This window comes from Arvicola amphibius, chromosome 5 (genome assembly GCF_903992535.2).
Source record: "Arvicola amphibius chromosome 5, mArvAmp1.2, whole genome shotgun sequence".
NCBI lineage: Eukaryota > Metazoa > Chordata > Mammalia > Rodentia > Cricetidae > Arvicola > Arvicola amphibius.
In genome coordinates, this window is record NC_052051.1 from 40,051,685 (window position 1) to 40,068,171 (window position 16,487).

The window sequence follows — 16,487 nt, forward strand, 5'->3', positions numbered from 1 at the left end:
AATGGGTTACATACCAAGTACCAAAATGTTTTTCTGGCCTCCCATATCTCATAGAAACAGAAATGAAAACCTCACAAGAAACAACTGTGAGCCTCTGAAGTGCTCATTTTTAGCGAGGTCTGTGCGACATGGAGGATGCTCTTGTCTGGTGTCGAGTGGAAGATGTAATCCACTCCTTTCTTTTCACCCCTACCTCAGAAATGAACAGGAGCATTAGCTCAGGAGGCCACTGAAAGCAAGGAAAGCAAAGCACCTTTCCTGAGCTTTTGAGCTACCTTTGTTGGAGATAGAAAGTTGCTCTGATGCTGTTTAGCAAGGTGCTATGTTCTGGATATGCCTGACCAGGTATATTCATATATTATGTTCCCGTCCCCTAAAGTGATGGTAACTGGAAGTGGGAACTTTGGGGAGACAAATGGAGCAGAACCCATAAAATAGGCTCTAGAGACCACCCTTTATCCTTCTACCACACGAAGAGTCAGCTATAAAGTACCATCTACACATTGTGACGATACTGCCAACAGATATCAGTCTGCCAGGGCCTTCATCCTGGACTTTTCAGCTGCAGGGATGTGAAAAGTAGATTGTTTGCTAACAGCTATCTAGTGTGTGCGTTTTATTATAATAATCTGAAGAGACCAAGATACTGGTCTTGGCAGTGTCCTCGTTTTGTGGGACAGGGGTGACCTCAATGTGATTAGAATCTGGCAGGGAAGGGAACCCTTAGTTTCGTTACTGACAAGAAACAAACTGTCCTCAAGGGCTTATCGTGGCTTCATCAATAGCAGTAGATGTCTGTCTTCTCCTTTACCAGAAACAAAGATGCTTAATTTCTGCAGCTTAATTGATAAGGGTAATCAACTGGGGAAGCCAACATCTCCATGTCTGTTTCTCTTTGTCCTTCTTTCCCCGTAGCATCTCTGGCGTGGACATTGTCAGGTCAATGGATGCTCAGATTCCCAGGGGCCTCTTGCTACAGTGGGATGCTGCTGCGGGTAGCCCTCTGATTCTTGACAGAAGAAGCATAAAGAAAATGATTGCTAAAGCACTCGACAACTACCTGTCCACATACAGAAGACAGAGCAACAACGAAACAAGCCCGCAAGCAATGCAGTAAGTTCCATCGACTTTCAAGGACAGGGAACTTGTCACCTTAGTCAAAACTGAGTAACTAAGGGAAGGGAAAACGGAAGGGGGCACCTTATTCCAAGCTTTGGAGGCAGATAATTAGGATTTGTAGTAAGTATTCCAACCAATATGAGAGGAATATGCCCTGAACCTTCAAATTCTACAAACAACAGATGTATTTTTAGATTATTTCAAATATGATAGAAAGCTGATGGACCCCCTTTTATGGTAAGCGTCTCTAATTAAAATGATTTATTCCAGAATAACATAATATACCAAGTAATTAAAAACACTTGTATCTGAATAGGCGGATATAACAAAGAACATTTTCCACTCCTGCTCTGTGGACATGACAATATGGAAAGGGGCATGGAAAGACTGGACTTTCATGTCCTTTTCACAGAATGTCCTCATCCCTTCTTAACCACATGGCCTTTGAAACTGCTCTTCACAGCAGATCCACCCAGAGCCCATCTCTGGCTCTTTGTTTTCTAGAATAGCTCCCACTTGGTCTCAAACCCACAGTCCCCACTGGAGCCTGGGACTGATGCTGGCTCTGCACCTCTTCTTCATGTCTAAGGGAAGGTTCAGCAGATGCTGCAGCAGCATCTGCAGACACTGCCACCACCCAGGGATCCCATGGTGAGCAGTCAGCCTTGTAACAGAGCAGCAGGGTCCTGGTGACTCCGTATGTGACCTTCCCAACAGGAGAAAGCACTGCTGAGTCTTTAGACCAACAAGCCAGAGACACTCTGAGAAAGGAGCTTGATGGAAAACCTGGCCACATGCCTGTGACAGAGGAAAGGGAGAAGTCAAGAGGAGGCAGTGGAGGCAGCAGAGCATTTTGGACCACGGTCCAGCAAGAACATGCAAAAAAAGAGAAGAACAGGACTGGGTCCCAGGGTCTCACAAAGCAGCACTTCTTGTAGAGGATTGGCATCAGGTGGGGGCAGAGGGCAGGAGCATCTCTGGAGAAACCTCAGGTAGGACAGGACAGGTCACCTCTTAGTTACGTAGTGTTTGCTTGTTCACTGTGAGCACCCAAAGGAACTATGTGAGAAGCAGTAGCCCTACACAGGCTGCAGAAGGTGCACTATTACACCTCCTGGCAAGCTTCTCTTGAAGGGAGGTTCAAGCAACACAACTCTACAGCAGCCGTGGGGTATATCTTTGGCTGGTTCCTTTCAATATTCAGCCCTGTAATGATTTCAGCCACATAAGGCTGATACTTCCGGGTCATGCTGGTACAGGCAAGCCCTCAGGCAGAAGTGCCTACTGGCCCCCGGGGATGTTAAAGGGCCCGCATGATCCACTTATGACTAGCTAAGCCCTTGCATGCATGTAGGGTTACATCCACGTATGACTCAGCTAAGCCTTTGCACGCATGTGTGAGTTCCATCATCTGCGTATGACGTAGCCACGTCAACCTCCTGTGCGCATGCACTAGGCAGCTTTTAAAAGCTGGACAGGCCATCCTCCTCTCTCTCTGCACACTGATTTCCCAGGCCTGTGCACACCCCCTCTAATAATCTCCTAAGCGGTTTTGTTGCGTGTTCCGTGTTTCCTTCTCACTCACACAAGGTAATTTCAAGCCCCAGTTCCCTGGTCTCCTTAAAATTCTTCAAGATTTAGGAATCATTTAAACTCATAAATTTGTATCAGGGATCTGTAACTTAGGAATTGGTACTTCACACTAAGTACTTCTTAAATGTCATCCACGGGTTAGAGCCTGAACGTCTTGCTGGCATAGAGTAATAAATAAATAAGTCTCTGCTGCCAGATCTCATGCATCCTGGAAATTTTGAAAATAAAGAGAAGCCAAAGAAATGCTCTGTAATAATAAATGCAAAGATTTAAAACATGGAGGCATGAGGTAGAATAATCAAGAAGGCTTGTAGAAAGTAACATCATTTGGGCAGGAAGCAGGGAGGGGGCCACATAGAGAATGAGAATAAAGGCAGAATACAAATGCCTAGAAGTCAGAACATGCCTGCCGTGCTCAGAGAACAGTAAAATGGTGGGTCACCCAGATGATTTACATACCACGAAAAGGACCTAGAAAATGATTTATAATTAGGTATGAAACTACTGAAGATATATACTGCGATTTACATAACACGGCCCAGCTGATTTATGGCCTATAATGGCAAAGCTAGGTGGGCATTTTTCAGTTAAGGAAGCTGGCTCTTAATGAGGTTAAAATAGACAAGGTCACACCTCTGCCCAGCAAAGCCAAAATTAGGCCCATTTCTGTGCAGCTCCAAACCCACCCCTTACCAAACTCTGTAGTTTAAGCTTCTGGAGAGAAACCTTTGGCAAAATCTTTACCCCAAATCCCACTTACTGTGAGAATCTTTTCTGTATTTGTCATCCAGGCAGCTTTGCCCTGGTGAGCAATACCAGCCCAGGAGCCTCCGTTCCCCTCACCAGAACCCCAGGGATCACTTTCCCTCTTGAGTACTAGTGAGAAGACACACTAGGCAGGAGACAGAGCAGGGGCTGTGGAGCTGTTCTCAGGGGGATGATTTAGAGGGGAAGGTCAGCGCAAACTCCTGGGAAGTGTCTCTGCCCCCCCTCCCCCCCACACACAACACTTAGCCGTATGCTTTGACAAAGTGCACTTCTGAGTCATCCACTCATTATTTGTGGCTTTCAGAGAAAGAATATTAGAAATCACATACCTCTTAATGATTTACTAAGATCACTGTCGATTATTAAAAGACGGGTGTCCTTGCTGAAAAGGTATTAAGTCGATTCCCATCAACAGAAAGGAAACATTATGTTCATTTTACCTACCTTTCCCTCCCCGAACAATTAACAACGGAAAAATCCCCGGGTAAGGCTTCACTCCCCTTACGGCTCATTTTACTGATCATTAGGGAGCCGGTTGGTGCTGCCAGGGGCACGTAGTGGCAATTATATAAAAAATAATTTTTCTGTCCTTATTTTCCTAAAAAGATTGGATTAAAAACCTGGCGGCATTACCATTATGGTCTAGAATACCTAAAGTAAATGTTGAGCAACAGAGTAGAAGAGGTCCGTGGGGCCTGGATGTGGCTCAGTGGTGAGGTGCCAGCTCGGCAAGGATGAGGCCTTGGGTCCACAAAGGTAGGCATAAAATCCATCTGCACGCAAACAGATCTTTGATTCTAGCTTCTTTTATTGAATGTTAGAAAGATTGCTTTTAATTATATATTTTTGTATTCCTACTTATCATGTGAAAATGATTCTGTGCTGGCAGCCATTCTGTGTCATAAGATGTAGCTGTGATTCGAGTGTAGTCTCCGTACCAAAAGCCAGTTCTGGACCATGGATCCACTGTTATTTCTTGCTGGTTGATCCATAGCTCTTCAAATGACCCGAATCTTTCTTTCTTATCAACTCTGGAAAATAACCTCATTTAGCCCTCACCACTTCACAAGCATCCTCAGGTTTTCAAGGCTGATGTTCAAATGCTGTGTGCACACTGTTCCTGGCCCAGAAAAAGGCTCAATGAAATCTGTGTGTCCAGGGCTTGGAAGATGGCTCAGTTGGTAACGAGCCTGACTTGCAGGCATGGGGATCTGAGTATGGATCTCCAGAACCCAAGCAAAAAGCCAAGCGCAGTGTGTGTGCCCTGGAACCCCAGTGCAGGAGACAGCAGAGACAGGGAGTTCAGAAGCTCGCTGGATAGCCAGCCTAGTTGTGGAGGCACAAATATGTAAGCCTACTTCCACCTTGTCTGATGGTCAGAGAGTTTGAGGTTGCTCAGAATTGTTGACAACAAACAGGGCTACACATCCTGACCTAGGGTGTGGTTACTTGGTCTTTTTGGCTCAGGCAGATCCACTCCACCCTGACCAGTGGTCAGGATATTCAAGCTTACTTCTGCTCCTTCTTTTTAAATAGGAGGCTTAACCGTGGGAATGGCTGCCTCCAGGATACTTGGTCTAGGGTGGGTTCATTGCCTAAACAACAGAATGTTTTTCTCATGGATTAATTGCTTGATGGCTCAAAGTATTGAAGCAAGTAAATGTTCTAGTTGTCCTTCATATCTGTTAAAGCAGTCTTTTGTCTTCTTCCCCTGTTGTATTGGGGTATAAAATAGGATGGAAAATTAACTGCTGACGATTTAAGTATTCACTGGAACTCCCTCCCCATACTGTCCTATGTTTTCTGTTTATTTTTACTCATGTCTTCTTGCCCTTTACTGACTCTCCTAATCCCCATGCCCCTACCCTGATATTTTTGTCAAGGCTGGTCCCCAACACCTAATCAAAAGGATGACTTCATGTTAAGAGATACAACCTCTCAGGAAATGGGGCTGAAGAGCAATTAAAGAAAGACACCCAGCGTCTGCCTCTGATTTACACACACACACACACACACACACACACACACACACACACACACCTGTACTAACAAGTACATATAACACATGCATGCATACAACACACACACTGAAAAAAATCTGTATGTACCAAGGGAAAAAAGTTTGTTTATATCCAGGAAATTTTCCTTTCTTTATCACGACTTCCTGCTTGAGGGAGATTAGCAGTAAAGAGCTTTAGAAGCATTTAATTTCCTATCACTGTCTTGCCACTCATCTTGCCACTGACTCGGGGTTCACAGGCTTGAGCTGCATCTGTCCTTAGAATCACTGGGACACTTATTGAAACACAGACTGGAATAAGCAAGTCCACTGAATGTCTCATTCCGTAAGCCGAGGAAGGGCCTCAAAGTCTGCTTTCCTAACACGTGAATGCTACTGCTGCTGGAGACAACTGCACTGCACTTGGAGACCCACTGCAGACTGGCTGCCATGGAGCCTCTGTTCAGACTTTGGAACCTCGAGCAAGGAGTTCAACCACTCTAAGCCCCTGTTTTGCAGACCACACATAAGGCTGAAAAACCTAATTAGCAGGGCTGTTATGAATCTTATATGAAATGCTTGCACACCTTTCTCAGAGTACTAAGTCCAGATCTAGTGGGAATGGGCGCTCACTCAGCAAGGTACACATTTCTCCTGAAAGGACTAAAGGAGAAAATGCCCATGGTGGCTAATAGACACATTGACTGAACTGGGAGAGGGGTGCCCAGATATTTGATACAGTATCTCTTTGGTGTATGGATATGGGGGTATTTCTGGGAGACATTAATCGTTGTGCTGGTAGATTGATTAAGATGGTCTACTCTCGCTAATGTATGGTACCCAGATCCTGTGGAGGACCCACAGATCAGATGGGGAAGGATCTGTTCTTTCTCTCCGGGTCTTAGTTACCAGTGACCTGACTCTTAGATTTTTAGGTTTGGAGGGGATTCAGACACACTGGCTCTCTGCTCTCAGACTTCTGCTGTTTAGACAGGCCTCCAGTTTATAGAATCTGTAATGTAGACAAAAGGTCACAGACTTCACAGCTTCTGCATTCAGGAGCCTATCCCTCATAACAAACCTCTTCCTATGGATGGCAAATATCCTACCAGTTCTTCTGCTAGAGAACCCTGCCTGACCAGCTCAGTGCCTCCTCTAAAACCTTCAGCAAGTGGCAGAAATTAAAATTATCCCTCCTAAATTTTAGGAACAGAATTAATTCATGCAAGATCACATGGGAAATTATTAACACATGCAATTTTCTTAAAGGATTTAAAGTTACTTTTTTCTTGTTTATTTTTCAAGGCAGGGTTTCTCTATGTAGCTCTTGCTGTCCTGGAACTTGCTCTATAGACAAGGCTGGCTTTGATCTCACAGAGATTCACCTGCCTCCCAAGCGCTAGGATTAAAGGCATGCACCACCACCCGGCTAAAGTTACTTTTTATATTGCCATATATTTCACTGGACTGCTTATCCGCTCACCCATGAATGAGTGCTATTAATCCGATAGCTAGAGCATATGCATTAACGGAGCCTAGAAAATGAGCAGGAAATAAAGCCGAGTGGAATTTGAACTTCCTCTCCAGTCAGGAGAGCAGAGGGGTGCACTCATCTCTATAATTAAAAGCATGCCCTTGCTACCACTACCCTGTTCACCTGTAGCCTAGACATACGACCTGAACTAAGTAACGTCAAGCTTCTCCTGCTTACACTGCAGGCTGAAAAGGACCCAGAGAGAATCCAGCTCTGTAATTTTACCATTAGAGTTTTAATTAAATTCTTTAGCACAGCTCAGTGACACGTGTGCAAGGCCCGAGCAGCAGAGCTACTCCCTTACATTTTAATTGTATTGACTCACTGTTTACAGACTTGCTTCCTGTTTTGTTTCCACGAGTTCTGTGTAAATTAAAATCATCCCAGACTTCCTTCACACTTTCCTAATGGATGCGTCTCGTCTCGCCTCTTCCCACAAACAAGCTGTCCTTGCGCCCTGCAAGTACGAGTGGTGAGGATGGCTCCCAGTACCGACTGCCAACCTATTCCGTGGCTGAGATGCTTCCATTACCTGATGAAGTACGATTACCTCTTCAAAAAGAAAAGAAAGCCCAAAGAAACCGGAGATGAAAATGAGACGAGCACACAAAGAAACAAGGGCGGGAATGGCTTCACCCTAAAGCAAAGGGTGACACAGAGATGTAAAGGGGAAAGGAAGAGAAAGAGCTGAGTTCAAAATGCATCAAAAACAGAAAATGCAGAGCTAGATGTAAGGGAGTGAGGGGAAAGCACCCAGCGTTATCATCAAAACTGGCTTGTTTTTCATCTCTGTCATCAGTTCTCCTATCTAGCCTGCCACCTAGTTCTGAAAGCACCATTTCATGGAGGCATTGAGTTTACTTCCTGTGTGCTCCACAGCTGCTTCTGTGCTAAGAGGACAAGGTACAGCAGTTGTGACAGCATGTCTCACCACACCTAAAACATGCATGTGCTGTTTGTTTTTAATGTTTGGTGTTTGTTTACAAAAAGGTGTGTTGAGCTAACTCTCCATCTGGTCAACTGACCCAGGTCTGTGGGATCAGCTGATGTTAGCTGTCACACTCCTTCACCCTCCCTGCTTCCAGTCATTTGCCGTCTGTACTGTATTCTCCCATCTCCTGTGCTGAGACAGGTCTGCCTGTGACTTGCTGTGGCCTACATAATGCACCATGATGGACTTTGGAACAAAGCTGCCCTGGTGCTTCCAAGAGGATTTGGGTGATTTGGGTGAGATGGAAGTGTGGCCATTTGCAGCAAACACCAAAGCCCCACTTTCAGTCCCCACTCGCCTTCTTGTTTTGTTTTACTTAACCCAATTTTATTTATGTTTGCTGCCTAAGGATGGGGAATGAATAAATCACTCAGCAGAATCATATTACAGAAACAATAAAAATATTCTTATGTATAATTTTTAAAGAACGATAATGAGCACTCTTAATTGCTCACACACAGGTCTAGCATCATAGTATAAAAATAAACATAACTGAAACTTTTACGACATTTTATAGTAGAAGATGGATAATTTTTCTTTGTATCAAGGTCAAGTACCTCCAAAATACAAATCCCTATTAGTACTAAGTACTTCATTTAAAGGAGCACGTGGAGTGAGGGAAACTGAAATTATTGATCCACCAGGGTGATTAGCAAACCTTAGTGCCAAGTAGAAAAGGTGAAAGTGTAACTTGATATTTGAAACTAAGCTCATTTTTATAACTAAGTATAGTAATATATGATTTGATAAAGATGTGGTGAACTAATACCTCTGTACAAAGAATACTGGAACATTTATAAGTGATGAATGAGTCTTATTAGAATAGCTTAGGGCTGATGAGGTGTCTTAATGGCTAAAAGTAAGCACTGTTCTTGCATAGGGTTCCCAACATCCTGGTTAGACTGCTCACACCACCTGAAACTCCAGATCCAGGGGATCTGACACCCTCTTCTGGCCTCAGGGACACCTGAACTCATATTAACACAGACACTCACCCATACTCACAAACAAAAACAAAATAAAAAAAAAAGAATGGTTTGCTAGGGTAAACACTGACTAAACAACAGTACGCACGGTGACAACCTAGGCATGGGAAGTGTCTATTTACACTTCCACTGCCTTGAGATAGACCACGCATATGCACCCAATTCAGTGTGCATTTTCACTTTTAAGAGATGTATACCAAAAAAAGGTTTGAAGATATTAATGAATGAAAAAAAATGGAGGACAGACTATAATAGGCATTTTAGGCAATTACAGTTTCACTGAATAAGAATTTTGTTTCTATAAAACATTTTTTCTAGGAGAACATTTTTATAACTCTGAGTGCATTTTTTTCCCTCTTCACTGAATTATTTTGTTCTGTGTAATAATGTGTGTAAACTTGTGCTTTGTGTGTGAATGTTTTCTGTCTTAGGTCACTAATCCTTGTAGCGGTTTGCAAAGCAGCAAAAGTTGATGAGACCAGTAACAATCCAGTTCTTTCAAACTCCTTCTCTTTACTGTCCTAACACCTCCCCCCTTCCTTCTCTTTCAGACCTCATCAACAGATGTAAGACTGAAAACAGTCTCATTCCCCTCCTCAGAACCTCTGTAACATTCCCTGTCCATCATTCCAGCCTGAGATTTGTAATTCTACCTCAGGGAAACCATCTCTGCTCATTCCTGCAATTTTAGGCCCTCCCTTTCTTCAAATATTAGGATGGCTGGACGTGCGACTTAGCATTCTTTACTAGGTCTCTCATCTAATATTCTACACACTCTCTTGCCCCACTCCTGAGTGTCTCCTTCCATCTCTAGCTCTAAATTTGGGGGGACTGAAAGTAGGGCTAGAAACTTTGGGTCTTGAAATCACTCTTAGAATCTTATGAGTAAAAAAGCAAGATGTGTGCAGCAAAACCCACAGTTGTCCTGGGTTTCTGTCAATCAGTTTCTCATACCGAGAAAGGCAGCTGAGTAAGTCAAAGGTGTGGGAGGCAAAAGGCATTTATACCAAACCTTTGGAGTGTGGTTCAGGAGTCTGCTTAGTGAAGCTAAGAGAAGCTCAGCATTAGCTCTTTCCAGACTGTGCTCTTACATTGACTGGTTGCCTGGGTATTAATTAGGGTAAGCACTTGGGACACAAGAAACCCCACAGTGTGTCACGTGTGAAGGAATCTTCAAGCTGAAGACATACATACACATGCTGGGTCCTTATGCTATCAGACTATGACCCTCTGGGGTCCATTTACTATTTACATTTGAGGGGAGACCAATGACCTGAAAGGTGAACGGAGTGACTCAAGGCCTTAAATTGTAAATGTCAGGGTTGTGGCTCACACCATAGTCTATTGTCTTCAGGCTCACTTATTTGCCAGAATTTTCCAAACCAAGTGAGTCTTGCTTTAAATGTCACAGGCTTAGATGACGAAGAGCCAGTTCTGAGCCCTGAAGGCGGGACAGCCCAGATAACATTATCAACACTGTTATTTCAAAGGCTGGTCTGGAGGAAGGAACTGACCTGGGTGTTTTGACAAGAGCCTGGCAGGCATTAGCACTTGCATTTCTGAGTTGTTTAAGAGTTTGGGCCAAGTGATGTAATGCCCAAGTTCTAGGCCACAGCCTTTACCATAGGAAGAAAAATTGGTTTGGCTGTGAAGACAAGAACAATGACTGAAGGAAGACGGGCACAAACCCTGAATCAGGGTAAAAAACAATGCTTTTCAGACCCTCTTCACACCCCATTTTCTACCACAGTGCTGCTCAAAAATTGCCTGTGAGTTCAGGGGACATGGCTGTGTTAGCATTTAAAGGCCCTAGAGCTGGCCGTGGTGGCACAAGTCTATAATTCCTCAGTTACTCAGGACTTTGAGGTCAGATTACACAAGCTAACAAGGACATGTCTCAAACACACACATACACACAAACATACACATGCACCAAACAAAAAGCTAAGGACATAGCAAGTCAGAGGAAGGACAAAGACTCCAACTCGCCTTCCTAGAAGTCCTGGTGCTTCCCAACCTGCAGGTCCCCTACTACGGTTTGGAATTTGAATATCGCCAAGGTAACGCTACTGAGTGGTGCTAGAACTTTGAGGTGTGTCTTGATGGGATGTCTTTAGGTCACTGGGGTATGCCAGCTCCAACATGTGCCACCTTAGGTGTGATAGACTGAACCCAAAACTCTAGGAAGAGTTCTACCACTGCTCTACTGCTGCTCCCCATATGTAGCACAGGTTGGCCTAGTACTCGCTATATAGACTTAGCCTCCTGAGTGTGTAAATTAGAGATGGGCAACTTACCCATTACCAGTTAACATGTGGTTATTTTATAATGATGGGACATTGACTAACATCAACATGCTATAAATCATCCCTTAAACAGCCCAGAATAGCTGTCTCCAAGATGCAAGTCAGATCATGTCAGTCTGTGTTCAAAATAACTTTGCTCACAGCAAGGAGGATGAAAGGGAAGCTCCTGACCTAGTTCCACAATGTTGATCTCATACCTGAGTGTGCAACAGCTTTCTCTGAGAACCGAGTTAAAATCTAAATGACTCAGCCCATGCCTGAAGTCTCTTTAAGGCGGCATGTTGAGTGGGCTCAAAGCTTTGTTGGTACTGATCATGCTGTTCTGGGACCCTGACTTTGCAACCTCTGCTCCAGAGGACGCAACTGCCCAGCACGTTTCCACGTATACCACTGTTCTCGACTCCTAGTCCAACTTTGGTCACAGTGTTTAACATTCTGATTCGTTCTGCCTTCTGGCCTTGCATCTCCAGGATCCATGTCTTAGAAGGCTTTCTGGTTAGCTTGCAATCTTGTGGCCAAGCTGGTTCCATCTTATCAATCACCTGCCCCATCAAGTCACCTCCTGAGCCAAGTCCCCCTTCCTACCTAGCCCATACCATGGCCCCCTCCTGTACTTCTGAGTGTCCACCTCTGCTAGCACGCCTTTCAGAGCTACAGTTATCATTACCGGACATTTACTTGCTTATTTGTGTCCACCCATTTGTTGTCCATTTCCTGCCACTGAAATATCAAGTCAACAACGCTGAGACTTTATCTTGTTGACTGTATTATCTCAGTTTTGCGAACAGTGGCCAGTCAGTGCTGTGGGTTAAGTGAACCTATCCTATTTACGTATAACTAGCAATGCCTTCAGGAAAAGGCCCTATATATCTTCTAAGCTACTCCAAATCTCATCTAAGAAAATGTTTTCTCATGTCTTTCTCAGAACCTTGCCATGATAGCAGGTGTGATATCATGGCACCTCTGCAAAGTACATTTCGGGATCACATAAGGGTCACGAGTACCAAAGGGGATTTTTAGCACTGATAAGCTGTAGTGGGGGACTGTTATGGCCAAATGAACTACGTAATAACTCATACACAGTATTTAGAATGTCTGATATATTCATGCATACAAATACTGCATCATAATTAGAAGAGCTTAGTCCTGAAAGTTTATTTGTTCCAAATCGTCCTGCAAATCTGATTTCGAAACTTGCTGGTAAATCTACATTAATAGCTTACTGTGAAATCACCATCCAGCAACCATCACATCAATGTTCCTAAGACTTCTTCTTTAAGGCAATGGTCCTCAGTTTTAGCTGTGCATTAGATTCCACTACACAGATTTTCCTTTTTAAATTCTGTTCATGTCTGAGCCTTAAGCCAGAGAGAATCTCAGAAGGAAGCAGGAATCCACATGGGAAAGGCTCTCCAGGTACTGGCAATGTGTGGACAGGTAGGGGGGAAGTTTCTGAGGACTGTCCGTGTTCCAACCTCAGCCTCCAGATCTCCATCTCATAACCGGAGAGGGAGAGGCCAACACATCTTTAAAAAGTCTAAAATAGCTACATGACATACAGTACTTCTTAAAAACAGTACTTCACTTTTCCCCTGCCGCCGCCGAGTTGCGCGGAGGCGGAGCCACGGGTGCGTTCAAGATTCGCCCTCACCCGTAATCCACCGCCATGGCCGAGGAAGGCATTGCTGCTGGAGGTGTAATGGATGTCAACACTGCTCTTCAAGAGGTGCTGAAGACCGCCCTCATCCACGATGGCCTCGCACGTGGCATCCACGAAGCTGCCAAAGCCTTAGACAAGCGCCAAGCCCACCTCTGTGTGCTTGCATCCAACTGTGATGAGCCTATGTATGTCAAGTTGGTGGAGGCCCTCTGTGCTGAGCACCAAATCAACCTAATTAAGGTAGATGACAACAAGAAACTCGGGGAATGGGTAGGCCTCTGTAAAATTGATGGAGAGGGAAAGCCACGGAAAGTAGTTGGTTGCAGTTGTGTGGTGGTTAAGGACTATGGCAAAGAATCTCAGGCCAAGGATGTCATCGAAGAGTACTTCAAGTGCAAGAAATGAATAAATAAAAATTTTTGCTCAAAAAAAAAACAGTACTTCATTATATATATATAAAAAAAAAAAAAAAAAAAAACATTTCCGACCTCTACTGGTGCCCACCACACACTGCAAAGGCCCCGGGGAGGAGATCCTAGAGGCCTGTTCTTAATCCCACCAGGACACCAATGATCACTCGGGGAGGCTAGGAGGAAGAGACTACACTTGTTCTCTCTCTCTCTCTCTTTTTTTTAAAGCTGTTTTACTGCCTTCTTCCATTTCCTTTCTATTCACCTTAATTTTGGCTACATTCTACGGATTCTGGTTCATAAAAAATAGTTTTGTTTTGTTTTTTTAAAGCCACAGATTAAACTTCTGTCCTTGTCTACAGCTTTTCCTCCACTTCAGGCAAAAAAAAAAAAAAAAAAAAAACCCAACCATATCCACAAAGGTCTCCTCCCTCTGCCTGCCTACATTTCTGCTGCCTTGCATCATAACTGCCAGATTTCTGTGTCAGTCACCACAGCCACCTTCTGCGCCCCATCTCTCTCACCAGTCTCCAATTCCAAAAAATCCCATGGAGTTTTATGCTTTTCCTCAAAATCTCCACCGTTCTTCCCTGTGTCTAACCAGCTGTCCAGTTGCTCCTTCAACCCACCTCCACTCTTCCTGGTGGTGGACACGGAGAATCCAACCGTGTCTCTTTCCAGACCATTCCTGGTCACCACCAAAAGAACGCAAAAGGCTCCCTGTAGCATTTAGGATCTAATCCTGCCCTTAGGCTAGAAAGTTCATCTCAGCTTGGGCCCCAAGCCACATTACTCTCTGCCTCCACTGGATAGGTATTCTCCAGGCACACACACACACACCAGACTTTGCACAGATTACCTTCATTTTAGCTGTGCTTTGGCTGAGTGAAGCTTCCTTTTTAAGGTCTCCAGCTCAGCCCTCTGAAGCCATTGATTGCTCCATCCCTTTATCCCACGGGAGTAAATCCTTCCCATGTGTTTTTCTCATGATGGTTGGAAGAAGTGGAGGGGTGAGGGAGGAGAAGCATAGGGAACCACAGGACTGGACTGGGAAATTCATACTGGGCAACAAAGTGACATTTGAACTTTGTTGTGTTTTTAAAAGACAGGTTATATATAATATGGACTACAGATTGGAAAATATAGAACTCATATCCCCCCGCCCAAAAAGGTTGTAACTGAACAAATTGTAACTTGTAATTACATTTGTAATTACAATTACAAATTGTAATCTTCAGTCCCATAGAACAAAATGAGAGAGATTCAATTCCATTCAGAATGTTTAAAATTTTTCCTCAGTATACTCTAAAATAGAGAATGTTACTATTCACGTTCTTATTGACTGCCTTCAATTATTTTGAACTTAAAAATTAGACATAAGTTCTATTTTATTCATTGGCAATAATCAGCCTTAACTCCCCCGAGGGTATAAACCTGTGTTCTCCCACAGTTTTCACAGCCCCTTTTACTTCCCAACGCCCACTGGAGCCTTATGCTTTTTTGTTTATTTGTTATAGATGTGGTTCTGTCTGGTCAGTAGTAATTAAACAGTATATTCAGCTTGAGTCTAAAAGGGGAGCAACTGATAGGCATCATCGTGGTGACCATCGTGTGTTCTGGGAGTGCCTCTCAGTGTCAACAACTGGTGCTACTACTCTTGGAACCCAATATCCTGACCTTGTAAGGTATGCGCTAAACTAGCCAAAGTTCGGAAGTAATGAGGACGGCGACATATTTTTTCACTGTCACACAGGCACTATTAAAGGGGCTTTTTCTCAAAGGATGTTGTTCTTGTTGTTTTGTTTTGTTTTTGAGACAAGGTTTCTCTATGTAACAGTCCTAGCTGTCCTGGAACTCATTCTATAGTTCTCAGAAATCCACTTGCCTCTGCCTCTTGAGTGCTGGGATTAAAGGCGTGTGCTACCACTGTCCGGCTCAAACGATTTATTTTTTATAAAAGAATTTACTATTATTTGATCTGCTGTCCACTATTGTATCGATTATAAAAACAGGGATTTGTTTGTTTGTTTTTAAAAAAAAGGATCATGTGATTTGGGTCTACTAGTAAAAGAATGCCCTCGTGACTATAGCTTTCCATCCCGGAACTGTCCTTTATATGGACTTAGATGTTAAATCACAATACTTCCAAGGAACCTTTGTTGGGAAAGGCTCTGTCATGTGGGCTGCCAGGGCATGTCCTAACTTGCAAGCTGTGTTCCATAGGGTGCCCTGGACCCCTTGTCTGTGCTTTCACCTGCTTCTGCCTCTGCCCCAGCAACAGCTGCTTCAGGTTTCCTGGCAGTACTTGTTGCCACCAGCTGCCGCTCCTTCTACTCTCATAGGAAAGGAGGCCTGGGGGCAGGCAAAACAGACCAGACAAGAAATCAAAATGGCAACCCTCATGCCAGTGTACCACCTTACCAAATATAACTCTGTGTTATCCTACCTTCCCAGAACCCAAGAGAGACAGGCAATAGCCAGCTCTCCTAGACAGGCTGGTTTCTGAATTTATCCTCCCATGAAAACGTGACCTGAAGTAGTAGAATAGTAAGCAGTCATTTTCCCATCCTTACAAGGAAGTAACTGCAAGGCCCAGGGCTTTTGTCTTTTCTGTTTCTGCTTTTCTTGGCCCTTTTTGGTCTGCAAAGCCAGTCTTTCTACTAGGCTCAGTGAAACACTGGCTTTCAAACACAGAATGACAGTCTTTCTACTAGGCTCAGTGAAACACTGGCTTTCAAACACAGAATGAAGTGTCGCTTGACTCTAGAATTAAACTCCAGCCAGATGAGGAGCACAGCTCAGTGGGAGAGCACTGGCCTTTGATGTGTGAGGAGCACAGAGAGCGAAAGGGGGATTAAAACAGTGAAGACCCTTAAACTAAGCCAGTGTGATTTCTGTCTACTGACACCAGAATAACAAGGGCAAGGAATCTCATGAATGAGATTAAGGAAATTTGCAGTATGGGGAGTGGACTGGTGGCTGGCAAGAGACCGCTATGGAATATTTAAACCCCTGTTCAGGCTGTCCCTAGGAAGAAGTAGCTGGAAGACTTAGCAGATTCAGATGAAGGGAAGTGAGTGGTTTCTTGGCCATGGGAGGTGAGCAGGATGTTTTAAAATCT

General features: G+C 44.1%; 2 protein-coding genes across 3 annotated transcripts in view; one reads left to right on the forward strand and one right to left on the reverse strand.

The window, feature by feature from the left end:
- Plcb4 (phospholipase C beta 4) overlaps positions 1-16,487 on the reverse strand; it is a 363,836-nt gene that overhangs the window by 117,623 nt on the left and 229,726 nt on the right. The gene's annotated exons all lie outside the window — the stretch shown is intronic.
- Positions 12,898-13,361, forward strand: LOC119814934 (40S ribosomal protein S12-like). Its single transcript, XM_038331034.1, has one exon. It carries the CDS (start codon positions 12,963-12,965, stop codon positions 13,359-13,361), a length of 399 nt encoding a protein of 132 aa, XP_038186962.1. The 5' UTR covers positions 12,898-12,962.

Bases quoted from the DNA above. Each gene is read 5' to 3' on its own strand.
- LOC119814934 (XM_038331034.1), top strand. From the start codon at position 12,963: ATGGCCGAGGAAGGCATTGCTGCTGGAGGTGTAATGGATGTCAACACT.